Source organism: Neofelis nebulosa, chromosome 4, assembly GCF_028018385.1.
Source record: "Neofelis nebulosa isolate mNeoNeb1 chromosome 4, mNeoNeb1.pri, whole genome shotgun sequence".
NCBI classification, from domain to species: Eukaryota; Metazoa; Chordata; class Mammalia; order Carnivora; family Felidae; genus Neofelis; species Neofelis nebulosa.
Window position 1 is genome coordinate 42,297,657 of NC_080785.1, and position 27,550 is coordinate 42,325,206.

General features: G+C 41.5%; 1 protein-coding gene across 6 annotated transcripts in view; it reads left to right on the forward strand.

Annotated features, from left to right (window-relative positions):
• Window positions 1–27,550, forward strand: part of ELMO1 (engulfment and cell motility 1) — a 538,367-nt gene that overhangs the window by 346,409 nt on the left and 164,408 nt on the right. For all 6 annotated transcript variants that reach the window (XM_058728689.1, XM_058728687.1, XM_058728686.1 and 3 more), the window contains one exon: window positions 27,195–27,331. In XM_058728689.1, the coding sequence (XP_058584672.1) occupies window positions 27,195–27,331 (137 nt within the window). The remainder of the gene's footprint in view (window positions 1–27,194; window positions 27,332–27,550) is intronic.

Here is a 27,550-nt window from a genome sequence, read left to right on the forward strand (position 1 = left end):
GTGTTTGTTGTGGTTGTGTCTTTGTTTTAGTCATGGTCTGAAGAGAGACAGGAATGGAGTGACTGGGGGGCTCTGAGACTTTGCCCAGGAGAGGCAGACCACCCATTCTTGCCCCGGTGCAGTTTGTGGTCACCACACACACACACACACACACACGCACACACACACACACACACACACACACAGTTCTTTCTAGGTATCTGCACTGTTCTCAGCACTGTGGACACAACAGTAGGCTGCATGTACAATGTCCCTGCTTGAATGAGGCTTACTGCAAGTGGGTGGAGATAGGCAATCAGCAAATAAAAACCTACACAAGAAAGAAAATGTCATGTTGTCTTACAAAATGCTGTGCACAGAACTGAATGGGGTGATCTGATAGAGGCTACTTTAGACTGGGTATGAATGTGAAGAGGTCACATTGTTAAGCCAGGACCTGAATGTCACAAGGAAAGCAGCCATGCAGAGTTAAGGAATGTTCCAGGCCAAGGAAACAGCTAGTGTAAAGACCTTACAGTTGGAAATGAAATTCGTGGGTGTTGGGACAGCAGGAGGTCAAAGTGTCTAGATGTAGGGGCAAGGGAGGGGCAGTGGAGATGAGGTGGGAGAGGTGGACAGAGGGCAGAGCTCCTGGGGCTTCATAGAATGACATCTAAGTAGATTTCATTCTCTGTGCAATAGGCATGTGATTTGAAGCAGCAAATCACACGTTGTAATGCGTTTTAAAACCTCACTTTGAGTGCCATGTGGAGAATGCATTATAGCAGGTGGAGTGGGGATGAATGGAATTGAGGAAGACTAGTTAAGAGACTGGTGAGGTGAGATGACAGTGGTTTCCTTACCGTGGGGACAGAGAACAGTGGCCCCACTGATGCTGTAGACGTGTGAGAAGTGACCCCTCCAGATTTACAGTGGATCGGGTGTGGAGTGCCAGGGGAAGTGCAGAAGTCTCAGATTGTGGAATTGAACTTATGATCTCTTGTGGTAGATTTCCACTGGCCTCTCCCCATATAACCTGAATCTTTATTATAGCTTGCTGAGCCCAAAGATGTTAAGCTATAACCCAAACCTGACATCACCAATGTGGCAACTGGGTAGGTCAGCTTGAGTGACATCTGCTCCTGCAGATTAACCCAGGGAAGAGAGAGATGAGGCTGTGAATGAGAAAAATCAGTACCAAGAAGTAGGAATGGGGTTAACAGGGAAGCTTTTGATTAATTACTACAATATACTGCCTTAAACAAACCAGGTTTTACAAAAAGATCTGGCTCTGCATATACATTTACAATGAAATGCAAAATAAAATGTGAAAATTAAAAGCACCTGTGAACGCATAATTCTCCTGAGAAAAACAGAGCTGTTGAAACCACATGAAAGAAGGTACCTACGTGATGAAACATAAAACATGAACGTCTTTATTTTCAAAAGTGTAATTAGCCACAAGTATTTCATCAGGATAGCAAACAGAATGAAGAACACCTAGGACCACATTGGGTAACTCGAAGGACAGCAGCTCAGTTCAGGATGTGCACCTGCGTGGTGGTTGCTCCGCCATATTGACCTGTGTGCTCTTGTGGGCAAGGTCATCACTGTGCATAGCTTGATACTCACATTTTTACTCCCCTTTCTTTGGCCAGTATTTTAGGAGTTGTGACTTCATTCTTGTTTGCTGCATTTCTTTTAAACTTATGTCAAAAACTCATCCTTTTTGTCTCCTTGGTAGTACTTTTCAAACAATGACTCCATACTGCTTCAAACTCCCTCACTCTGGCTGAGAATTTCTGGGAGAAATTGGAATATATATATAACTATCTATATAGAACATTCAACCAGGAAGGTCATTGGCTACCTTGCTGATCAACAGTGAGCTCTTGAGTTATCATTGGAACAGCATTGTTTTATATATATACCTTATATATTTCAGGTGCCTATAGCCCATCCACTATAAATAAAGCTCCGTGGCTATAAAATGACAAATGGCGGGGCACCTGTGTGGCTCAGTTGGTTGAGCATCTGATGATCCCACGGTTCACGAGTTTGAGCCCTATGTTGGGCTTTGCACTGACAGTGCCAAGCCTACTTGGGATTCTCTGTCTCCCTCCCTCTCTCTGCCCCTTCCCTGCTCGCACACGGGCTCTCTCTCTCTCTCCCTCCCCCTCTCAAAAATAAATAAATATTTAAAAAATGACAAATGGTAACAATCTTTGCATTGTCCCTTTTCCCTAAAGACATTATACGGACAGCCAAGGTGGTGCAATGATGGAACTGAGTGTTATTTTTCTTTATTCCTTTCCTATAAGGAATGTTAACATCACCTATTCTATATGCTACACTTTTCTTTCATCTCCCCAGCTTCCTATCCCCAATTAACTTTCAGACTTATATAGAATATTGATGATACACCTATAAGGGAGGCACAACACCTATTTCTCACACCCACCATATATATCTTTTTAAATGTTTATTTATTTTGGGAGAGAGCCAGAGTGAGAGGCAGAGGGACAAAGAGAGAGGGAAGAAGAATCCCAAAGACTACACCATCAGCACAAAGCCTAATGTGGGGCTTGATAACACAAACTGTGAGATTATGACCTGAGCTGAAACAAAGAGTCAGATGCTAGACCTACTGAGCCACCCAGGCACTCCTTACACCCACCATATTTTGGCTGATGGGGTGGGCTTTATAATGTCCCATCCCTCCTTCTCTGGTAGAGAAATACACTAACTGGCGGTAACATGATGTGAGAAACATTCACTACTTTAAGTTTGATACTGGCTTCTTTTGTTCTAGGGCCCACTATAAATGGAGTCATTTCTTGGGGAGGAGGAGAGATTTGCTGCTCTTAGAGTGTTGTACATCACATTAGGCATATACTCATAACAGCCAGATGCTCTAGTGTTTATATTTCTGCTATTTTTGTGTCAGTCAAATGTTATCGTCATACTAATACTAGATCTTCCCATGGGAATTCACTTCTGTTGGTCATGGATTCGAAGACCTAACATGCAAAAACTCTGTTCAGTATCACAACTACTTTTGTCTTGAAAAAAGTCACCTGTTTAACCTGTGCCAAAGGGAGTACTCATGAGTAAAACGATCTCAAACTCTTTCTATTCAGCTTTAGTTTTACGCTCTGAGAATGGTTTTGTCTGATAGTAGATGTCTAGGCTGAGCATCCATCTTTCTAATATTTCACTGTCCAATATGTTAGCTACTAGCCATGTGTAGCTATTTAAATTTGAATTAAGTAGAAATAAATAAAATTTAAAAATTCATTTCCTTAGGCATCCTAGCCACATTCCACACACACACACACACACACACACACACACGCACATTTCCATTATCACAGGAAGCTCTGCTAGACAGCATTATAATGTAACATCTTTCCTAAGTAAAATGAAAATTTTAAGTCATTGCATTTTTAATTATCCTGGATTGGAGCCTACATTTTCTCTTAAACCATCATTATGTTGATCATATAGAGAGAGTAGATCAAAGAAACCATTTTACCTCAGACCGCGGCATGTCATGATCTTCCATCTTACGCTCTGAAAATATGTGATGCCACCCATGTTGTGAGCCTGTGTGTGCCCATGTGAGTGTTCTTACAAATGAAGTCACATCTATTTATAGCAGTAGTGATTTGTTTCTTTAAATATGACACAGAACTTTTCCTAATCCTTTGAATATGTTTTTTAAAAAAAAGAAAATTAGAGTTTCCTGAGTTTGGGAAAGTAATATTAGAAAGAAAACATGTAAGCAAGAAAAAAACTTGTCATATCTTTTCATGTCCAGCCTCCGTTGCTAAGAATTCAAGGTGTAGGTGATGCTTTGAATATTTAGAAAAAGTAACAACTTCGATGGTAAGAAATAAGAAGAGACTGGAAAGTCTATCCCAAAATATTGTGAACATCCTTTGGGATACTGTCATGGGCTTAATTCATTGGTTCCACAAGGTTTGTACTAACATAAGAGAAGTTGTCCAGGCAGGAGAAAAGGCAAGAATGTTATAAGCAAGGAAGACTTTGGAACTGATGGGAAAGGAAGTGCAAGGGTGCGTGTAAAGCTGGATGTTCCCCAGCAATTGTTGCCAAGAAGCTCATAGCCTCATGCTCATTTCCTTTGGCTTCCACTGAGGTGTCTGTGTGGTTCCCTGATTGAAAAGCACAGGGCCATGTAGGACGGTTAAGGGATACATCTTTTGGGGATCTGGTGGATGATGGACAGAGCAGATGGGTGCACTCAAGCATTGTGTCTGTTAAGTCAGAGCTGTCATCTCTGAAAACTTTTGATTGCAGTCTCTAATCAGTGTCTTTCAAATAGGTTGACTTTTCCATAATTTCTACAGTTCTTTTTATTCCATATTTAGCACTTAAGGGTGTCAGCTGCCCAATTAACTGTATGCTGAAGCCATAGATTAGTGTATCTGTGTGAACATTTTGATATCATTCAGTCAAGATGAGATGATGTCTTGAAGTAAAAACAAAAAGCCCTTTGAAAATGGCCTGTCTGGTTAATAAGGGTTTATAGTCTGTAAGAAAAACACTCAGAAGTTTGGAATATAATAGCGTTAGAGAGAGAGAAGAGAAGAGAAGAGAAGAGAAGAGAAGAGAAGAGAAGAGAAGAGAAGAGAAGAGAAGAGAAGAGAAGAGAAGAGAAGAGAAGAGAAGAGAAATATCAACAGATCCAGATTTTAAATGTTATCCCCACTGACATTTATTTTCATGCACTTAGAGAGCAACCCAACCTTGACTTCTGATTTCTCGAACTTGGTTTTGGGTTGGTGAGGGAGATGGGCCAGTGACCGATTTCTGTGGGTTCCGTCACAGATTGTTTTTTTGCCTCAGCTCATTTCCCCTCCTTCCTTCTCCCTCTGTCTGAATTTTCTCCAGAACAAAGACGGCCTTGCTTGTCTTTGTCACATTCCTTTGCCAGAGGCTGCAGGCCTGCGTCCAGTCTGCTCAAGCCCTTCATGGCCTGGCTCTTGGCACTGCCTGCTGAGCCCTCACCACGGGAGATGGTTTTGTCTTCCCAGATAGTAGCCCAGTTATTTTCCAGTCTCCTTGGCTATAGGGGTTAGTGGACAGAATTGGCCAGAACCCAGTGAAAGAGTGGCTGATCAGGTGTTTGGCCTAATTGGAAAGGGAAAATGCAAACATAAATATCAACCGGAATAAAAACAAAAGCTTTTAAGGGTTAATGAAAATAATAGTAAAACATGTGTGACTCCCCCACTTAATGCACAGGAACTGTTGGCATCAGACCTATTCCCATAAGAAACCTCTTCATCACAGATTTTCTTTTCTTAAAACATTAAATGGCATATGCTACTCTCTTTACACAAGAGAATTGCCATTTTGTTTGCCGTGAGATTGACTAGTGGATGTAGAAAATTCCAGCAATAAACTTTCAACTCCTCATTTTATTATTTTGTTAGAAGCTTACCTTTTGTTCAGTAATAACCTCCTTGGTATTTCTCACTAGCAAAGTCCTCACTCCTCCCCATTCTACCACCTTCTTTCCTCTACCCCACCTCCCATTTACACTGGCCACTTTATTCTCCTATGATTTCTGCAAACTCAGGCTCTCAAAGTGATCTTTGTTTCTTTCATCTTCTCATCCACGTTCAATTTATCGAAAATCCGTTTTGAATATTTCTCTCACAGACGTCCAAACCCTGGTTATATCACTTCCAGGTTACTGGATCCTTTCCAGAAGCTTCCCTCCAACCCCAGTCTTGCACCTATTTTGAAAAAGAGGGAACAATTCCACAACCAAAATGCATGGCTCTTTTTTGTGAACTTTCTTCTGATTTTTAATAATTCCTAGAACTCAGCTCAATTACCACATGTGATACCGGAACATCTTTGAAGATACTTTTTATACATTTTCTTTGATTTTCTCAGCTGTGCGAGGTTGTGAGAAATTAAGTAATTCACCCAGAAAACATATGTCTGTTCTGTGTTGGAAAGTGGACCACTACTTAAGTCTGATTTCTTTCTTTTGCACAGTGCTGGCAGTCTAATTCAGAGATTTACTCACTGTTTACACCCTTTCTTCATCTTCTGTTGTCTTTATTCTGCACCACTGAATGTTCTGGATCACCTAGCCCTTTGAAGCTGCCTTCGGCATTGGATAGTTTTTCTCTCAGTGTCCTCTGTGTGTCCTTTTCTTGGCTTTTGGAGAATCAATTCTGATTATCTTGGATGTGGATGTTCATACCTGATCATGGGACAAATTGCTTTGCAATTCCGTTTCATGTTCTGTATTCTGATAGAAACCCCTATCATCAAAGACACTGCATTTGCCTCATATCCTCATAGATTCAACATACCCCTACCTTCTGGGAACGAACATCCGGGCCTTGGCTATGGCATGCTGACCTGTTTGAAAGTTATAATCTAGTGTCTGGAATTTTTCCTCCTAAACACATGTTCTAGACATTGTTTTTGCTTCATTTTCACCCAACATTCATGATAACAAAGCTCTATTTTCATAAGAACACTTTTCTCCTAAAAAATCCTAAGTGATGTGAACATTATCCATCTTTGCAGTGTGCCTCTGAGGTAAGTGGGTGGCAGTATTTTTATCGCTTTCTATTAAAGCCGAGGCAGAATTCACTGCACCAGGATCCCCTGGAAAGCAGAGCGATCTGGACTTAGTGAGTCTCTGCTCTGTTTCATTTATTGGCCACCATAAACCTACTCCTGGTAGAACTGTGCATAGAAGCATCTTTGCAGGCAGACTTATATGCATGCATTTAAATGGCTTCCAAGAGACGTTGATTATGGAATTTGGAGTCTGAATGTAAGTGGAATTTGAAATGAGCCTGACTGGGAAATTGTTCTGAAAGAAAAACACATTCAGAACTATGAATTAGATTCTACCCATCCTAAAGTCCAATTCAAATGCCAATTTCTGTAAGAAAATAAACCCATCTTTTCCCTGGATTTTTTCATAACCCTTTGCGTGTTCTCCCTTGGTGGTATTTAAGTCACTGTACTTAATTCTGCTGCTCCTCTGTGCAGAGTCTGTGCCTGATTCACCTCTGCAAACAGCCAGTCAAAATTTTTTTCTGGAATGACAACAAAAGAATTAACCTCTATTGTGTATCACCATTGTGGAGCCTAAAAATTCTTCCAGCGGCAGCTCTGGAGTGCCCTGGGTGACATGAAGAAGATGGCACCCATCTGACTGTCCTCTCACTTTGCTTCATGTTCACTACTTGACCACTGATGATGCTGGAGAATGCCTCTGTCCTTGGCTGAGCATCCGAGTATCATAACCAAGGAGAGAATGTCCAGCCAGCCGTTTATCAACAGCAGCTCTGGGAGACCAGCTTCAGGAGCCAAACCTGCAGGGTGTTGTGCAGTGTCTGCACCTCCTTTGAGTGTTCCTGCTCCCCATCGATGACAGGGCAGAGCAAGGCTGGCCAGCTACTGGCCTCTCGGGAGTAGTGGGAGCTTTAGACATGCCAGGTCGTCAGAGTATCTGCTGCTCTGATGAAAGGCACTTCAAGCAGAGTCGCTTGTTAAAAATAAATAATGCCAATTCCCAAGCTGCCCCTGGCTCTCTTAGATGTTTCTAAGAGGTGCCAAGGCAGCCCACAAAACATCAGTAATGAAAAGGAAGGGAGAGCAAGTTCTTTTTGTCATAACAGTGAACTGTGAGTCATGTCTCCTAACTCATCGAGAACATACAAAGGAAGCCAATCAGTGGGGGTGCACCCTAATAGGATGTTTCTCCAGTGACTCAGGCAGGCCTGGAATGAGGAGCAGCCCGAATCAAGCCAAACAAGTATATTTTTAAATCTGGGAGGGCGCGTTTCCTGGTACAATCTGATGATGAGTCCTACACACTTACATGCTTATTTTAGCACAGCCACTGAAATGTGTGGGCACGGTCTCCACAGAGCCTGCTCCTGTGGTCATGTTTTGTTTTGTCAGTGAGGATGCATGTTTAGTGGTTAGCAGCCGCTGGCAAGAGTAGATTGCAGTGCAAAACTTCAGTGTAAGGAGATGAAGAATTTTTGAATGTTGTGACTTCAGCAACTTCGTGCCATCAGACAAGAACCACTTTACAATGAACCATGCATTCCACAAGCATTTTTTTGAAGACCTAAGTACTGAGGATACAAAGACAGAGAAGGCAGGGTCCTGAGTCTCCAGATTCTTAGGATTCCTATGGGGAGACATAAAAGCACACAGAATTGGGAACTTGGCAGAGGGTGAGATGGAGACCCTTAGAAGTGTCAGCCAGTAGGTAATAGTAATAAAAGCATTCCATAGAGGAGCTCACAACTGCATTGGATCTTAAAGACCTACAGGACTTACCACTAAGAAGGGGAATGAGCTGAGGAAGGGTGTTGAAGTACTACATTAAATCATATGCTCAAGTCTGGAAGTCTTGCAAATGGTGTATTTGAGCTTTTTCGTCATTTTATTTTTGTTCTCAAAATTTTGAGATTGTTTTCTCCCTCTCCTCATAAATGCATTCCGGAAGTTTTATTTTTAAAAGCTTGCCCTGAAATTGGCTGATTCAGAGCTAGGCAGGGTCCACATTTATTAAGGATTTTGGACTTTATCTGAGAGATTTTAAGCAGAATGGCTTAATTATTTTCACTATGAAAAGCACTGATAAAACTAAACTCTTGTCGTTGCTATATCTGTGTCTTGCCGTGGCTGTAGTTAGATTTGAACAACCTCCTTATGAAGGCCAGTGAGGAAAACGGATGCATCTTGACGGTGGGAGACCATTTTGAAGCCATTTGTCCTAACCTAGGAGAGCAGCGATGAGCACCTGAGCCAAGAGAAGTGGCAGGGAAAGGAAAGGAGGAAATATGTTTAGGATATGAAGGGGAGTGAGAGAGAAGCCAAGGCTGACCTGGATAGCCAAGTAGATTCATACCTGAGGTGGGAAACCCAGTAAGTCTGGATAATGAGTTCAGTTTGGGTCATTTTGAGTTTGAGGTGACTAAGGGACATCCAGGTAGACCATGTCCAGCAAGGAGCTGGTTGTCCAGAGCTCTGGGGGACTACCTGAGCTTGAAATGGAGATTTGGCAGCTGTGAGCATGGAAATTGCAAGGCTAGATGAGTTTTCCTAGGGCAAGAGTGAAGAGAGAGGAGAAGAGAAAGGTGAGAACAGAACCTTGGGTAGAAAGAAGACCCGAAAACAAAGAACAAGACTATGAAGGAGACAAGAGAGTACAGTGAGATTGGGAAGAGCATATAAGTAGTGTTAGTGAACTGTTGTCATTCTGTTTTTCCCTCTAAAGTCTTGATGACTGTTGGATAATTTTGAAGGCGTTCATGAGGAATCCACTTGCATGTATACACACTAGATATAATGTCTTTCTTAGTAGGAAATATGGTGTCATATTGGATATCTTATGGTACACTCCAGTGACCATACGTGGTGTCCCGGTCATTTGTATGTGTAAGAGAATAGCCCTAATAACAGAAATGGTCTCTGTTTTTAGAGAATTGGAAAATTTTTATAAAATGGAAGTTCCTGAGTACGTTTACCAGGGGAGAAGGAGAGAATGCTTTCAAACTATGAAGAACAAAATTGAATGACCAAAAATTAAAATAAAATAGCTGTCTATAAAAAATGAGAATTAAAGTGCCTGAGAGCATTAACTGTTATATCATGTAGAAGGAAGGTCTGAGAATTTCCATCAGAATCTTCCTACTGGGGTGAAAAGCACCTTAATTTTAGTCTTATCCTTATTTGGGTTTTTCATTAAGATGTGTCCTTATCTAAAATGACCTCCTTTTGGTGAGGGTTTAAAAAGAAAGAGAGAGATTGAGAAAGATGATGGCCAAGAAGCTGGAGGCCAAAATAACTCTTACTGAATTTGGTTTAAGACGAATTCAAGTGGAGCAAAGTCTGCAATTGCATAACAATCACCCAAAAATATGCAAGGACTATATTGTATATATTGCAGGGGTTAATTATCATTTTATATCAGCAAGGCAGGGTAGGAGGAGGGGGAGTAGCAGATATTCAGTATAAGAAGAACTTAGATAATTAATGAAGGGTTAAAATGTATCATCACCCATCAGTTTAGGACTGAATTCTTCAGAAACACACATTCCTAAGGTAGAATCTATGCATGCATCCATCCCATTGGTCCAGGAACAAGAAACTAATGTTGGGACACCTGGATGGCTCAGTCAGTTAGGCGTCCGACTCTTGGTTTCAGCTCAGGTCATGATCTTGTGTTTTATGAGTTCGAGTCCCACATCGGGCTCTGCACTGACAGTGCAGGATTCTCTCCCCCTCTTTCTCTGCTCCTTCCCTACTTGTGTGCACTTTCTCTCTCAAAATAAATAAATAAACTTAAAAAAAATTTAAAAGTAAAACAATGTTCAATTCACTGGAATACCAATTAGTCCACAATGCTGTGTAGGATGAAAAAAATAGTCTCATTAAAGCAGTAACAAGAGCTTCAACCTAATTCTATTAGTGCTTTTTATTTTTTTTATTTTTTTATTTTTTTAAATGTTTATTTATTTTTGAGACAGAGACAGAGCATGAGCAGGGGAGGGGCAGAGAGAGAGGGAGACACAGAATCTGAAACAGGCTCCAGGCTCTGAGCTGTCAGCACAGAGCCTGACACGGGGCTTGAACTCACAAACTGTGAGATCATGACCTGAGCAGAAGTCGGACGCTTAACCGACTGAGCCACCCAGGCGCCCCTAGTGCTTTTTAATAGTAAAATAGTTTTTATCAACTGCAAAACTGGGAGCATTCTGGGAGCATTCCTAGTGAATGTGCCACATGCTACTCAAATTTATGTTTCAAGATACCACCAAGACACTGACAGCTGGTTTTTGTTTGTTTGTTTGTTTGTTTGTTTGTTTGCTTATGAGTTTGGTTCTGTGAAATAAAGAGATTCAATCCTAACATAATCTTTTTTTGAAAAAAATCAGAGTGGGTGGGATTTTTTAAATGAGTAGATTTGATATAATTTGGCTCTTTATTGATGAGAGATTTTTTTTTAATGTTTATTTATTTTTGAGACAGAGAGAGACAGAGCATGAACGGGGGAGGGTCAGAGAGAGGGAGACACAGAATCTGTAGCAGGCTCCAGGCTCCGAGCTGTCAGCACAGAGCCCGATGCAGGGCTCGAACTCATGGACCGCGAGATCATGACCTGAGCCGAAGTCAGCCGCTTAACCGACTGAGCCACCCAGGCGCCCCGATTGATGAGAGATTCTAAGATCTGATATACCTGAGGTAGTCATGGATCTGTGTGTGATCCGTCAGGGTCAAAGCGGCCCAGCAGCCTTAGATTGTGAATAAGAATTTATTATGTAAATTCTTATATAACCGTGTAATGGTTAGGACTGCAGCAGCAGCAACTACGTAGGTAAAAAGCTACCGGGGCAAGGAGACCTCTGAGTGAGTACACTGGTTACGCATATATTTGGTTCAGAGCATAGCTTCTGTAGGCTGATTGCCTCCTGCAAGCACATTCTGGCTGTGTGACTCAGACAAAGTCACTTAGCCTCTCTGTGCATTGGTTTTCTCACCTGTGAAATAGAGATGAAAATTGAACCTGGCTCACACTTAATTTTCATATAATTAAATCATTTTATAATTTTAAAGCACTGAGAATGGTGGCTGGTATATATGAAGCACTATATAATTGTTTGATGACAAAAACAGATTGGTCTGACTAGCTTTATTTCTTAATCTTTCAGGATATTAGCCTTTCATTAAAAAAGATAAATTTTGTATCTTCTTTATCAGGATAAGGATCTATTAAGCCAATGAGCCAATCGATGCCCATGAAATTAAGAGTCTACAAATTGTTGATTTCCTCCCAGCATTAAAGAGTAACATTTCAATGGGAATACATGTCTGCTATAGATAAATTGGCAAAAGGAATACCATCTTATACCAACTGTAAGAATCGCATATCCAAAAATTATCTTAGTTAGCAATAGCAAGTCTTCATTAAAATGGCGGGTCTGAGAAGAAGGAAATGGAATCAAATTTATTTTTAAATCACAGTAAAGAGGAATTCTAGGAAGTATTCACTTTCTGCTTTAAAAATCTTCCATTGGAGGGTAATTGCTGCCCAGTGAGTGACAGGACAAGAACTCTGGACCCAAACCCTTGTTAAACCCTGGCTGTACCTCCTGTAAGCTCTGTGAGCCAAGCCATGTCACTCGTCTGGGCCTCAGTTTTCTCATCTGTACAGTGGGGATGATAGTAGCTGCACCAACCTCATGGAATTGTTATGATAATTAAATGAGCAAATACTTGCCAGGCGCATACAACAGCTCTTGGCACATGCTCACTGCAGTATTCTCAAGTAAGTAACACCCTGTTCTAGGCTGCTCACCTTCTGATTTGCTGAAGCAGATTCCCCAGGTGTCTTGTTATTCAGATTATGTCCTTTTCGAGTTTTCCAGCCAGCTGTTTCTGGTTTGGTATTTAATGTTTTTTCCTTTTGTTTCCTCTTTTTTGGTAAATCTCAGTCAAGTGCCTGTGTGAAGTTTGACCTTTTTCTAAATTATTAGCACAGTGCTTGAGGATGTGCTTCTTAGGGCCTGGTGTTCTGTTCATACACTGAGGGCTTCTCTGTCCCTCCACACAAGCCTGCCCACATAATCCCGGGCAAGAGAGAGATGTGCTTTTTATCATGCTTTCTTTTTTAAGAGGACTGAATGGAACTATATACAGGCAAAAATATTAGGGACTTAACTCTGGTTTTGTTCACTGATATAAATCTCCATCTTCTCAGATCCCACATTGGCAAAAGCATGATTGTCAGTGGATTATTCCCTTAATATCCCCCGTATCTCCCTTAATTCCACCACCCAGGGTGAACGCATTGTTAACACTGTTATGCAATCCTTGAGGCCTTATGTTCCTTGTGACAGAGTCCCAGAAGGGCCCAAGACAAGCACTGGACCTAGTGTTCCTGGTCTGAATGGGTGTGTGGTCAATGAGGCGGGATGGGAATGGCAAGGGGAAACCCCCTGCCAGGGCCTCGGTGCTGGCTGTTGATCTGCAGAGGAAGGTTACATCTCTGTAGTTTAGGAACGTCATCAGATTTGGTTTTCTTCCCTGTTGAATTTGTGTAATTAATTTGCCTTCTTTATATGGTTCCTTATTGTTCTCCTAAGAGAACACCTATGCTTGGGTTTCAGAAAATTGGGGGAGAGAAGGAGGAGGACTGGGTCCTTTTGCGGGTCTGACAGTTTTAAAGCAGAGAGGGAAGCCTGAGTGGAGCCTTCCAAGTGCCCTTATCACAGCACAAGTGCTGAGATGTGTGTTGTACAAAAGTCGGGGACATCCCTCATCCTGTCCTTTAAGCAGTGAATGAAGTGGCACATAATGGAAACCATAGGGAAGAAAAGCATGTCACTGGAGGCACAAGGGGGGGACGTGCAGGTAGGTGTTAGTGGGAGGCTGGCCATGTGGGAATGCAGAAATTACTAGAGGTTCCTGTTTCTGCAGCAGTCAGGAGGGGGAATCCAACCAGGTGGAGAAAACTGAAGGTCTGTAGAGGCACAAGGGAAGGGGAAGACTGGCAAGGCTTGAGTGAAGTGCCCTTAGCAAAGGGATGGGCTTTGGAGGACAACTCCATGGGCTCCATGAAGAGAAAACTCCAAAATTTAACATGTAGAAATACAAGCAGGGGTGGTTAACTTGGTAGGTAAAGAGGTAGAAACTGTGCTTGATTTCAGGCTTCCTTCAGAGGCCAGAGAAAAGTTAGAGGCGGGGAAGTAGGGTCAGGCTGACAGGTGCTGAATGACTTGCTAAAGCAAGTGCGTTTTATGTGAAGAGCTACAGGTGGTCTCTGAGATCTTAAGGAGAGTCATTTACTGAGCAACAGAGAGGAGAAAGAATGGTATGAGGAGCAAGCCCTGGCATGTCCCCTTCCCTTAATTTCGCATTTATTGAATTCAGGATTGCTTATTTTTGGCCCCTTTTGCCAGCTCTCTGGCTCTGGCAAAGGCTCTGAGCCTCAGGTCAAGGTATAATCCGTGGTCACGCAATGGCGTGCCCACTTCTTGCTGGACTTTCAGGGAGGCACATCCTAGCTGCTCCTGAATCTGCCTCTATCCCAGCATAACCTTTGAGTGCCCATCTCACATGGTTGGACAGGCAATTATTTATATCCATGCTAAATTTGCTGTATGACAGTCTCTTAATGTGCCGCTTCTCAGAATAATTTTCCTTATAAAGGAAGTTTTAACAAAGGCAGGCAGAAATTTGCTTTTTGAATATGTTCTTCTTTGCCCTGCCCTGGATTATTGACCATTCAACCAGAATTTTCCTATTTCCCAACCCTCCACTGCACCACCACCCCCCCCACAATGCTGCAGCCACACCATCCCCAGAAAAGTAGGTAAAATATATTTAGCAAGGTAACTATGCTTTGCCCTTGGTTTTTGCATCGCTACCACACCACAAAGTTGATACTCCTTCCCAGAGAATTCATTTTTTTTCTTCTCTTTTTTTTTTCCTTTTTGGGCCAAGCAAAAAACCCTCTCTTAGACCTGTACGTGGATCCAGAAATGATTATTTTTGCCAACAGATAAAGAGACAAGGTGTCAAGGACCCAGGTTCCCTTCTCCTGAATGTCTTAGTTGTTTCAGCCAGAGGACAAAGGAAATGTGCATGCAGAGCATATCAGCAAGACGATTTTTTAATTATAAGCAAACTTCCAGGGGTCACTTAGCTTGCTCTTATCAAATCTTAATTTAATGGAATTTCTGTGCATTTTTTTCTTTTTGTTAAATGCCTAACTTTCCACAGGAACTGAGTACCTTCACGAAGGCAAGTTAAAATAAGATTTTAAAAAAAATAAGAGGGGTGCCTGGGTGGCTCAGTCAGTTGAGCGTCCGAATTCAGCTCAGGTCTTGATCTCATGGTTCGTGGGTTTGGGCCCCGGCTTGGACTCTGTGCTGACGATTTGGAGCCTGGAGCCCGCTTCAGATTCTGTGTCTCCCTCTCTCTGCCCCTCCCTCTCCTCGCACCCCTCTCTCTCTCTGTCTCTCAAAAAAATTTTTTTCTAATTAAAAATAAATAAGATTTCACCGCAAGCTAACCCTTGTATTCAATTCAACATTTGGAGGGGAGAATTACACATCATATTTGTATTCTGCACGAGGTTTTATGATTAACATTTGTTGAGTGTTTATTATATGACAGGCACTGTGCTAAGTGTTTTATGGGAATCCTCTCACTATGTCTTCACCCAGTTCTACAAACTATGAGTTACTGTTATTGTCATCATAATAAAGGACTCAAAGACATTAAAGAGCTTGGTTGAGATACACAGTGAAGGTGCAGAGGGAGAATTCTAGCACTAGTCCTAACTCCACAACTGACGTTCCTAGCCACTTTAGCTCTAAAGTTCTTATCTGGTTTACCACTTGTCCTTAATGCACTAAAATATCAAGTAAGTGGATTCCCGAATAACAGCAACCCTCAAAGTACCTGAATTTTAATTCCATCAAAAAGAGAAAAAATAGAGTAAGAAAGGAGAAGGGAAGGCGCTCCTTCATCACTCTGAGTCTCCAATGCTGAGGTCTTCAATGAGGTCTCCAAAGAATTAGATGATCTGTTTCCTGCCTGCTCCTTCAGCCTCATCTTTTATTCATCTATCTTTGCTTATGTGGTCAAGGTCACATAGATTATGAGCGGCAGAGCCAGGATCCAAGCTTAGACAGATGGGCTCTAGCACTATGTTCTTAACCACCTTGCTAGTTGAATGGATGGATAACAGGTGGACATGGACACATGGATGGACAGAAGGAAGGAAGGGAGGGAGGGAGGGAGGGAGGAAGGAAGGAAGGAAGGAAGGAAGGAAGGAAGGAAGGAAGGAAGGAAGGAAGGAAAGGGAAAGGAAGGAAGGAAGGAAAGGGCAAGGAAGGAAGATTTGTGAATGAGTGAGTGAATGAAGCAACCAGCCAAACCTGTGATAGCTTTTCAGCACCTGCAGTACTCTTCACTGAGGTCAGGATCTTCATTTGCAAAACAGCAAGCATATACTTACCTATCCAACAGGTGACATTATACTGAAGTCTGGGTGTAGAGAGATGTACCTGACCAACTTCAGAAGCTAATACCACTTTAGGTAGTTGGACTAGGATGCCTAAACAGACAGGTTATATGCTTTTTTATACAGTTAGTCAACCTGGCTAGGTAAAGTGCCAAATCCCTGGTTCCAGAGATGGTGAGTAGAGCAAACACAGCACTACTTTTGAGAAGCCCATCTAAGTTATCTGCAGTAGTTTTATCATCTAAAATCTTATTGTCCCTTTTTGATCACCTAGAAAGCCCACATTCTATTTTTTAAAGTTAACTTTTTATGAGCGTAACTTAAATGCATAGAAGTGTTCAAATCCTAAAAGCACAACACAGCTCAGTGAATTTTCCAACTACCAACTAACTGGCTAGTTAGCTAATTTCTATCTAGATCAAGATAGAGAGTATTATACAACCATCAGAGACCCTTCTGGGTTGCCCCCCTCCCCCCGATTTTTATCTGGAAAAATAACCTGTTTCCACTACCGTAGGTGAATTTTGCCTGTTTTGAGCTTTAGATAAACAGGATCATATAGTATGTTCTCTTTTGTAATGTTCAACATTATGTTTTCGTTCATGTTATTATGGATAGTATAATTTTTAAAAAATCATTTCTTTGTGGTAAATATGCTGCTGTAGGAATAAGTTATCATTTATCTAATCTCTTGGATGGACATTTGGGTTGTTTCAAGTTTAGGGCTATAGCAAATAGTGCTGCTCTGAAATTTCATGTACATTTCTTTTGGGGCACATATGTATGCATTTCTATTGTATTTATATGTTTGGGGAGAATTTATATGTGTCATAGAGTATGAAATTTTACCTCTGCTAAATATTACTAAGCTGGTTTTTAAAGTGGTTGAGCCACTTTACGCTTGCATCAACACTCTATGAGAATTCCTCTTGTTCCACATTTGTATCCACACCTGGTATTTTCTACCTTTTCATTGTAGTCCTTCTAGTGGATGTTTGAAAGTTTATTCATTTATATTTACATTTTCCTGATGACTGAAAAAGCTGAGCACTTTTTCATATGTTCATTGGCCACTTAGATACCCTATTGCATGGAGTGCCTGTTTACATTTTGTCCATTTCTCAATGTCTGTCTTTTTCATACTGACTTACACAGGTATTTATATATCATGGATACCAGGTCTTTGTCAGATAATGTTGAAAATGTTCTCCTGTGGTTGCCATCCTACTATATCTTTTGATAAATAGAAGTCTTTGGTTTTAATATAATCCAATCAAACATTTTCATTCAGATTAATGATTTTTTGGTCCAGTTTAAGAAAACTTTGGTCACCTCAAGGTCATGAATGTATTTTATATTATGTAGAAGATTCATTGTCTTTCCTTTCACATTCAGAACTGTAATCCACTTAGAGTTGATTGTTGTAGATAGTGTGAGGTAGGGAATCATAATTTTTTTTTCCAGATGCATATACAATTGGCCCAGCAAAAGCTTTTGAAAATCCACTACAGTGTCCCCTTTTTCATAAATCTAGTGTCTGTATATACAGGTCTGTATCTGAACTCACTGTTCTCTTCCATTTTTCTGTTTTTCCATCCATAGACTAACATCAAGCTGTTTTAATTACTGTAGCTTTATAATGTCTTTGCATCTGAAAGTATAATTTCTCCAAATTGGTCATTTTAGCTACATACAATAATAATTATTTTGCTATTAAATCTGGTAACATCTGGCATTCGTTAAGTGCTCATTTTATCCCAGTTAATATATGAATCATGTATCACTATACATTTAATTCTTGCAAAAATCTGATGAGATAGGAGGCATTGTCTTTCTTATAATGAGGAAATTGGGGTTCAGAGGTAGTAGAAGTTGATCAAGGTCATGTTACTATTAAGCAGTGACACCAAGTTTTGCACCGGCCAACCTCGCTCCAGAATTTCTGCTCTTTAATTACCACACACTGCGTTGCCTGGAAGGCCTTGGGTCCTTCTTGCTGAATTGGCCGCCTTTTGGTGCTAGAGTCTGATTTTCAGCCCTAACACTACAGTCAGTTATTTTTTTTTTTTCCTCTCTCCATGTCCTTAAAAAAAGCCCATAGGGAAAATGAACAATGAAGCATTGGATTAGCTACTGTGTGTCTTTTCAGTGTGGATTTCATACTATTTTTAGGCATGATAGAGGAGAGAAAAGAATATCTAGAGTTCTGTTAAACCAGGCTTCAGGATCTGGAAAGAGCTGAGCGGGTTTCAAGCCTCTGATCCCCTGTCCTGAAATAGGGGGGGTGTTAGCTTCTATATTGGTGGAACTCAGCAGCAGTTGGGGAACTTCAAATTCTTTGCCCTTACTCTCCTTTGTTCACTTCTCCCTCCTACAAAAGGTTCTGAACTTTCAACATCTTCCCACACAGTACCAAAGCCCCAAAACCAAGCCATTACAGAATACCAGGTCTAAAAATAGAAAACTCAAAGGCTACAAGGGTAAGAATTTCTACAAAGATATAAAGGTAGAAGTATACATTTGCATCTGAGAATTCATAAATATATTATCTAGACTGACCCTAGAGCCACAAATAGGTCTGATTTGAATTTTCATGCTGCAGATAGCTAGTAAGATTGTATAACTGCTCTGGCAGTTTTGAGGTATTAAACGCTTTTGTGTGTATATGATTTATCCCTTTCTTCCTGCAGCTCATAATTTTAAAACAAAATGCATTTTGTGTTAAGCCAGAGCTTATTTCTTTTTTGGTATAAATAATCAGAATTTGCCTAGTGCTTCCCGAATCTGTGTCCCTCTAGTACCCACAAATGGATTCACATAACAAGGGTCGTAGACAGCATGGAACAGAGCTTTTTGGCATCTCAAAAATTATATTTATCTTACAAAATTCCTATGAAATAGCAGAAATTTTGTGCATTTGCCTGTGTTGTCTTGCCATTCTATCTTCAGTCAGGTAATTTTCTTATGTAATGGTCTGCATTAGGTGATATTAATAGGTCTGAAAGGGTATAAAAACATCTAACAATTTTCTTATGAAAAAAGAGTTAAGTACTAGCTCATCAAACATTTCCGAAGCCTAGCAAATGTCATTTTGATGCCTTAACACCCTAAATGAAATGTGTAGCCATCCTGTCATTCAAGGAAATAATAATTTAGGAAATAATTGTAAGTTCAGTGCAGGTGCAGTCTGCAAGGTGTATAATTGTTGTTGGGCATTAGGGAGTTGAAAATACATTATCTCATGTGTGTGTGTGTGTGTGTGTGTGTGTGTGTGTGTGTGAGTGTACGTGTAGTTTTAGAATTTTAGACTTGGCAGGAATTTTACCGGTCCATTTCATTCACAGGTAAAAACTGTGGAACCCAGGGAGCTAACATGACCTTCTGGAGGTTACAAGTAGCACTAAAACCCATCCTCTGTACTCATCTTTCATTGTTTACTTCCTGTTCAGTGGTAGCCCTTGACCTCTGACACTCCAGTGACAATACGCACCTCATCTCACATTATCCAGCGGAAAATAGGAACAAATCTACTTTGAAAGGCAAAGTGTGACAAAAGTGTGTACAGCATTCTTATTTTTATTTTTAAAACTTACGTGCATGGATTATAGCTGCTGTCAAAGCTGGCCTATTTATAAGTGAATTAGATGTCAGCGAATTAATAAGAACCCATTTTACCCTCAGCCCTGAAAATACCTTAATATTCCAGATTTAAAAGACCATTAAGTTGATTCTTTTTTACAAAGTAGAATCTCATTGTGTTAAAAATAGTGTGCTTGAAAACAATTTGGTTTTTAAAAAGTCTTACTATTTTTGTCCCATTGAAAGTTTCTCTCTAAATTTCATTTATAAAAGCATTGCCTAGTAGCTAAATATTTTTTTCTTAATGTTATTATTTAAAAGAACAACATAATAAGCCTCACACTCTGTGTTTTGTTTGTTTGTTTGTTTGTTTAAACCTCTGAATGAAGACCTCTATTCTGGAGACTCAGGCCATCCCTATATGCTGATGCAAGCCCCCACTTCTCAGTGGGATGGCCCGGCCCAGGGTCCACGTGATATCTGATAAGCATCACCGTTCTTTTGGTTCACCCCTGCACTGACCTTGCCTCTTGTAGTCACTGTTTCCACTGAATCCTCACAGCAAACTAATGGAGTTTATACTGTTGTTGCCCCGGTGAACAGATAAAAAGACTGAGGTATGGCCAGGTGAAATGACTTGCCCAGGTGACTCAGCAATAGTGAAGAAACCAGGATTGGAACCTGGCGGTCTGCTCCCAGCGTCTTCACCCCCTTTCTGCCTTGGTGAACTCTGGACAACCCGATGTGCCTTTCTCACTGCTCTTAATGACAAGAAAGGAAAGCAGATCAGGCAACCTGGATGGGTTTTTCCTGCCTGATAATCGTCGGTCTTGAATATCTGCAATTTGAACATTTTAGAAGAAAAACATATTAATACTTAATGCTTTATCCTTACCTCTCATACTGGAATACCCTTAAACAAGGAGTCATGAATCCCAAAATACATCAGAATCTTTTCCTCGTTCCATGTATGACATGTCAAGGAACAAATTGTTTTTGATTCATTTTTATTGAAGTGCAGTTGACACACACAATATTATATTAATTTCAGATGTACAATGTAGTGATTCAACATTTATACACATTGCAAAGTGATCACTGTGATAAATCTAGCTACCATCTGTCACCATACAAAGTTGTGACATACTATTAACTGTATGCTCTATGATGTACGTTGCATCCCCTAGCCTTATTTATTTTATAGTTGAGAGCTGTTTGCCCATTCCTCACTGCAAGGGATGAGTCTTTTCAAGGGGTGTAGGATGGGGGCACCTGGGTGGCTCTGTTGGTTGAGCATCTGACTTTGGCTAAGGTCATGGTCTCAAAGTTTGTGAGTTCAAACCCCACATCAGGCTTGTTGCTGTTAGCGCAGAGCCCACTTCGGGTCCTCTGTCCCCCTCTCTATGCCGCTCCCCTGCTTGCACTGTCATTCTTTCAAAAATAAATATACATTAAAAATTAAAAAAAAATAAGTATTAGATGATGACAAGCCCGTGTCTTCTTGTGGAGGATGCAAACACTGTCTCTGGTGAGAGAATGCTGGGTTTGATTCTAAGCCCTGTCACTGCAAGTTACTTAATTTCACTGCTCTCACTTTTCTCCTCTGTGAAATATGGGTGATAACAGTGACCTTGTTGTTATTGAGGATTCAGAGTTAGGACAAGTAAAACTCTTACAACAATAGCCAGCACATAACTTTAAAAAAATTTTTTAATGTTTTTATTTATTTTTGAGAGACAGAGCATGAGTGGGGGAGGGGCAGAGAGAGAGGGAAACAGAATCTGAAGCAGGTTTCAGGCTCTGAGCTGTCAGCACAGAGCCTGACACGGGGCTTGAATTCATGGACCACGAGATCATGACCTGAGCCAAAGTCAGACTCTTAACCAACTGAGCCACCCCGGCACCCCTGGCTAGCACATAACTTTAGGTAATTGCTGGCAAGTGCCCTTCTTTATTTCTGCTCTTCGAGTCCCCTTTATCCCCCCATGATATATCCATTTACGTTGTGTTTTCCAGTGCTGCCATTCCTAACGAGGAGCACAGACATGACTGCTAGTCAGTCTGGAGAATCACTCCTGCAGGGAATGTGTTCTGATGCTAACTTGATCCTGCTGTTAGCAATGGCTGTCTTGTCTCAGTGTTCTTTAGTCACTTAGGCCTGTGGTTTCAAAACACAAAAGAATAAAATAGAGTACTTTCCCCAGGATCCTTACTGTGTGGCTTCCATTCGCCCAGCCTCCACCACTTGCCTCTTCCTTCCTCCCTCGCTGGAATGGAGAGGGAATTGTGCCCTAATGCATTGACTTCAGGGGTGTGGCCCTCTGCCTGGGGACAATATCACTGTTTCCTGTACTTGGTTTTTTTTTTTCTTTTTAATGTTTAATTATTTATTTTTGAGGTGGGGGGAGGAGGGTCAGAGACAGGGAGAGAGACAATCCCAAGCAGGCTCAGCGCTGTCAGTGCCGAGCCTCATATTGGGCTTGAACCCATGAATCACGAGATCATGACCTGAGCCTAAATCAAGAGCAGGACTTTTAACCTCTGAGCCACCCAGGCGCCCCTCCTGTACTATTTAATGAGCATTAGCAGCATTTCTTATATTACCAGCTTAAAAGAACCTATGAGACTTGCATATTATTTGGAGGTTTGAAGGAGAGGATGGAAACTTAGACTTACTGTGTGTCAAGGCCCAGCCTCTGCCAGACACTTCACCCTCTATAGCCCTAGGAGGTAACTAGTAACATGTTTATCTTACTGATGAGGAAGCCAAGGAGAGAGATGCTTGTATCACCAACCCTAATGAGAATTCAAATCAGTGCTTACCTGATTCTGAAATTTATATTCTTTTCATAATACAACCCAGTGGGAAAGAGTCAGGTGCTATTTTTCTCTGGAGACAGTGTTGATTGGCCAGTGTTGATGGGTGCATGTACACTCAGCATGTGACATTTCAGCTTTAGGATCTGAACTTCCCACTGGATTTTGATCTAATCAACAAGAATGATTGGTTGGCCCCAACCCCTCCCTATCAATAGGATCCCAAAGACCATTCACCAGATTTTTCTTCTTCCCTTCCTTATCACCTAGAAATGTTAAAGTCTTTAAGAAGCCATATAGTGCAATGATAATGATGATAAAAATAATACTTAATAGCCATTGTTTACTAAACCTATCTATGTGCTAGGTATCTTATCACATATTTTATAAACATAATCTAATTTGATGCTTATAAATCTTATAAGGTCATATGTTTTACAGATTCAGGGAGTTTCGTTGTCTGAGGCTACATAGTATGCTAGGGAGCATCAAATCTGGTCTTTGAATGTAGTTCTGTTTGACTGTAACCATTATACCATCCTGCCTCCTCATTCTTACTTTCTCCTTTCTCCCCAGCCTCTGGTAATCTTGAGCATGTGTTCTCTTATGCTAATATCCATGTGCTTGCATGAGTTTAGGTTTCCATATCAGTAATTTCATGTGTCTAAGAGTAATAGAAAGCCTGGAAACAGTGACTTAAACAAATCATATACAAGGAATTCCTTAGGAGTTCAATTCAGGATTGATATGGTGATTCCACAGTGCCAAGGAGCTCCTTCTAATTGTCTACTCTAAGGCATAGCCTTCATTTTTGTGCTGGACATGAAGTTGTGTTCTGAACCTGAAGAAGTTGAGATGTGAAGGCAGAGGAAAAATGAACAAGCCAGTCAAGTGTCCTTCCTCTTGTAAAGGTCTTTCCTGGAAACTCTACCCAGCACTTTCCCTGTATCTATCATTGGTTGTGATTGGGACATAATGGTCACTCTTAAGAGAGACTGGAAATTGCACTTTTTTTTAGGTGGGTGCATTGTTGCAATGAACAAATTTGGGGTTTGTTAACATGGAACCCAACCTGTTAATTTCTTGAAGTAGGTCAAATAAATTCATCCACTGTGACTCTTCCCCAGGGACTGACTAGGGGAAACTTGGTGTGTTCCAGAGGCTGAGAATATCTTGAGAAGATGAAAGAGTTGGTTGACTAAAAGCTAGAACCAGGTAGACTATGTCGGGTATTCAAGAGAGTTGTCAGGGGGCACCTGAGTGGCTCATTCAATTGAGCGTCTGACTTCGACTCAGGTCATGATCTCACCGTTCATGGGTTTGAGCCCCATGTCGGGCTCTGTGCTGACAGCTCAGAGCCTGGAGCCTGCTTCAGATTCTATTTCTCCCTCTCTGCCCCTCCCTGCTCATACTCTGTCTCAAAAATAAACATTAAAAAAAAATTAAAAAAAAGAGTTGTCAGGAGTGCAGCTTGACCTGACCCAGGGAAAAGAAAGGTAAGATCTAGAAGAGGAGTGTGACCCAGTGATTTGAATCCAACTCTACTTGGATCAGGACTGGTAGGAAGAAAGCAGAGGAATCCTAGACTCTAAATATACTCTAAGCATTAATAGTTAAGGTGATGCTACTTGTAAGATTTTACTTCATAAATATCTTCTCTGGATATAAAAGCAGTACTTTAATATTTGTATTGCTGGGGGAGGCACAATAGAGGAAGAGTTAATTGGGAAACAGAATGAGAAAATGAGAACAACAGACAATGATGGGCTTTGATTATGGCAGTTGGAATCCCAGCTCCACCACTTGCAAGCCTTGTGACCTGTGACCTTGGACAAGTCACCTAACATTTCTAACTCTTTATTTATTTTTTCTCTTCCCCATCCATCTAACTCTATTTCTAATTAAAAAAAAAGAAATTGATAATATCTTCCTCGTGTGCTTGTTGTAGCAACTAACAACAATGTAGACCTAGTGCCTGACATATGGCTGTGGCAGTGGTATGGCTGTTGTCTGGCAGTGGCTGTTGTTGGTACTGTCACATTGCTAGATGTTGTCCATCAGCAGGTGCTGGCTGTACACTTGCTGTGAGTCCCACTGGACTGGGGGGTCAGGATCCTGGTTTCTGTTGAAGGAGCAGTGCAAGAAGATCTGGGAGAGTGGGTGGAGAAGTTAGTTTTCAAAGCAGCAGTCATAAGGAAGTGTTCTGAGCTCTTGTCAACTAATGCAGGAAGCCTGCTGGGTCAACTAAACTGCAGGTTTCAAATGCTCATTTAGGGCCACCTAAAGAAACCTCATGATGGAAGGTGTAATTTCTCCAAGATTTACCTTCCTGATATATAAAATGAGGATAACCATCATGCCTACCTACCAGGTTGTTGGGAGGAGAATACCAGTAGAGCCCCCAGTGCATTATATGCACCCAATAAATATTCTTTATTATTAATGATGTTACTTCCCTCCCTCTTCACCTAAGCAAGTGCAGGGTTTGTTGGTCTCAGTTTTGTTTGGTTATCTCAGCTTCAGTAATCCCATAAAAACTTTAACTAGGGCATAAAGTACACACATAATCACACTGGGTCCAAAAGATACTGTGATAATGTGATTAATAATGAGTACTTGGATGGCAGTAGTATTTTAGAGTGCTTCTGTGGACTTGTAAATTCCATTGGCTTCAGTGCTTGGGGAAGTGAGACTGACAGCTCATTGCCCAGGGCAGCAAACACACAATCCACCTGTGTTTACATTCCAAGTTCTTTAAATAGTGTTCCAGGTCAGAACTTCACTCTTGCCATTTTTCTGCCAGTAACACAGGCTGGGGGTTGGGGTGACATATGTTCTTGCTGCTGATTTCTCAGATGTGAACAGGCTTGACTAGGAGCTGGGGGGAAATCAAAGAACAACCCATGTTCCTGGAAATGATACGCTGGCACAACATTCTTTATCATCACCACCACCTTGCTCCATGTTGGTGACAACTTTTATCCTTTCAAAGCACTTGCCCATGAGTCATGTCATTTGATCTCTCTGAAACCGGTGGAGAAGGACAAGGAGATTTCATTTCCATTTTTTTAGTTAAGAAAATCAAGGCTCATGGGGTGCCTGGGTAGCTCAGTTGGGTAAGCCTCCTACTCTTGATCTCAGCTCAGGTCATGACCTCACTCACGGTTGGTGAGATGGAGCCCCGAATTGGGCTCCACGCTGACGTCTCGGAAGCCTGCTTAGAATTCTCTCTTTCTCCCTCTCTCTCTGCCCCTCCCCTGCTTGCCGAGAGTTCTCTCTCTTTCTCTCTCAAAATAAATAAATAAACATTAAAAAGAAAAGAAAAGAAAATTGAGGCTCAGGAAGTGGCTTGCTCCTGATTGGCATGGACTGGACTTAAACCCACATCTTCTTCTGCCCTCAGACCCAAACCTTTTCTACATGACTGCAAGTTGCTGCTAGCCTGTGCCCTTACCTTGTCTGGAATAAAATAGCCTCTGTGTAGCTTTATATCTACTCTTATAGAGGACTGGAATCCACTAAGATAGAGGAGCTTGGGACATAAGAGCTTGTGGCCTTGCCAGGGCGGAGTGTGTTTGCTTAGGTTTGATTAGGGTTCAATTGCTGGGCCTGCACCGGAGGATGCTCTCCAAGCAGAATCAACCACATGGCAGGCACAGGGCTTTCAGCAAGTACAGAAGGTCTTTGCTGTAAGCCCTGTTCATGCCCTGCAGCCACTCCTCTCCCGGGCTTCTAGGGCTTGAAATTCTACCATTTGGAACCCTGAAGACTAATTGGCACTTAAAGAGATTCTGATTAAAATAGGAACTATTTCACTATACATAACAGCTTATATTAAAAAAGAAAAAAACTTATGGTACTGTTTTTGGGGGGAATCACAAAATCTGGCTCTTTCTAGTGTCCTCATCCATAAGGCATGAACCATAAGAGGCATTGTAAAGATCAAATGAGACGTATGTAAAAGGACTACAAAAATGTAAGCTTGACAGTTAGCAGGGAAGAAGGGAGTGGCTGCGGTACTGTTCTGGGAAGAAGGAGAGAAAGAGGCACAGCTCGAGCTCAGAGCATTGGGTCTGATGTGCAGAAACCCTGCAACGGGGAAGCAGGAAGGCAGTCTGGCTGATTTCACGGTTTGGTCCAGGACTGGACCATTCACGGCCTTCAGAGCCATTTGGGTTGCTTTGACCTCCAGCCATCTGTGTCTGGAAATGTAAAACAAATGGTTAATGGCATCAGATGGTATATGATCTCAAATGTCCCCCTGCTTACTGCCATAAGAGGGAAAAGAGCCCCCTGGAGAAATAATTGAGGATGCTATTTTCAAAATTGCAATTAATTGTGTGCTTGGGAAAGCTCATCCTCTGCCAGTTATTCTGGTGAGAAAGAAGAAATTAAGAGTGATGGAGCTATGACTGAAGGCAGTTTGAATCATCTTTGTAACGTCAAAAAGGCAGATACAGAGTCCATATTCAACACCAGGGATCCTGGAACAAAAGCTGTAAGTTCATGTCTTAGGGTGAGTTAGGAGCTGACTTCCTTCAGTCAAAATATGTCGCTTGGGATAGGTCTGACCGTCTGACCTTCAACTTCACAGTTGCCCATGGACACTATCACTAGGTTTCTTTTTCAAAATGTCTTACTTCCACTGTGGCTTGAGCCAAACGTGCCTCCCATCATCTCTCTTTGGGACACCCACATGTGACTGTGTTCTCTCATTTCACTCTGCAAACTTTCTCTCTTATTTCCCTTCTCTTTCTTCCAGCTAGTGAGACCTGCAACGACTTCCACCCAATGTTCTTCACCCATGACAGATCCTTTGAGGAGTTTTTCTGCATCTGTATCCAGCTCCTGAACAAGACATGGAAGGAAATGAGGGCAACTTCTGAAGACTTCAACAAGGTAAGGTGAATCTGAGGCAGAGGCAGCTTCCTTTGTCTCCCAAGGAGCCTCACCTTTGCATGGTTCCTTAACTGTGTGTGGAAGGCAGATCAGGAGAATGGGGACGACTGTGATTTTTAGGTTGCCTTGAAAACCTAAAAAGGAAGGCATACCTGTATAGATGGGAAGCCTGAAAAAAGGAAGACATACCTGTATAGATGGGAAGCTTGTGTTGGGGAT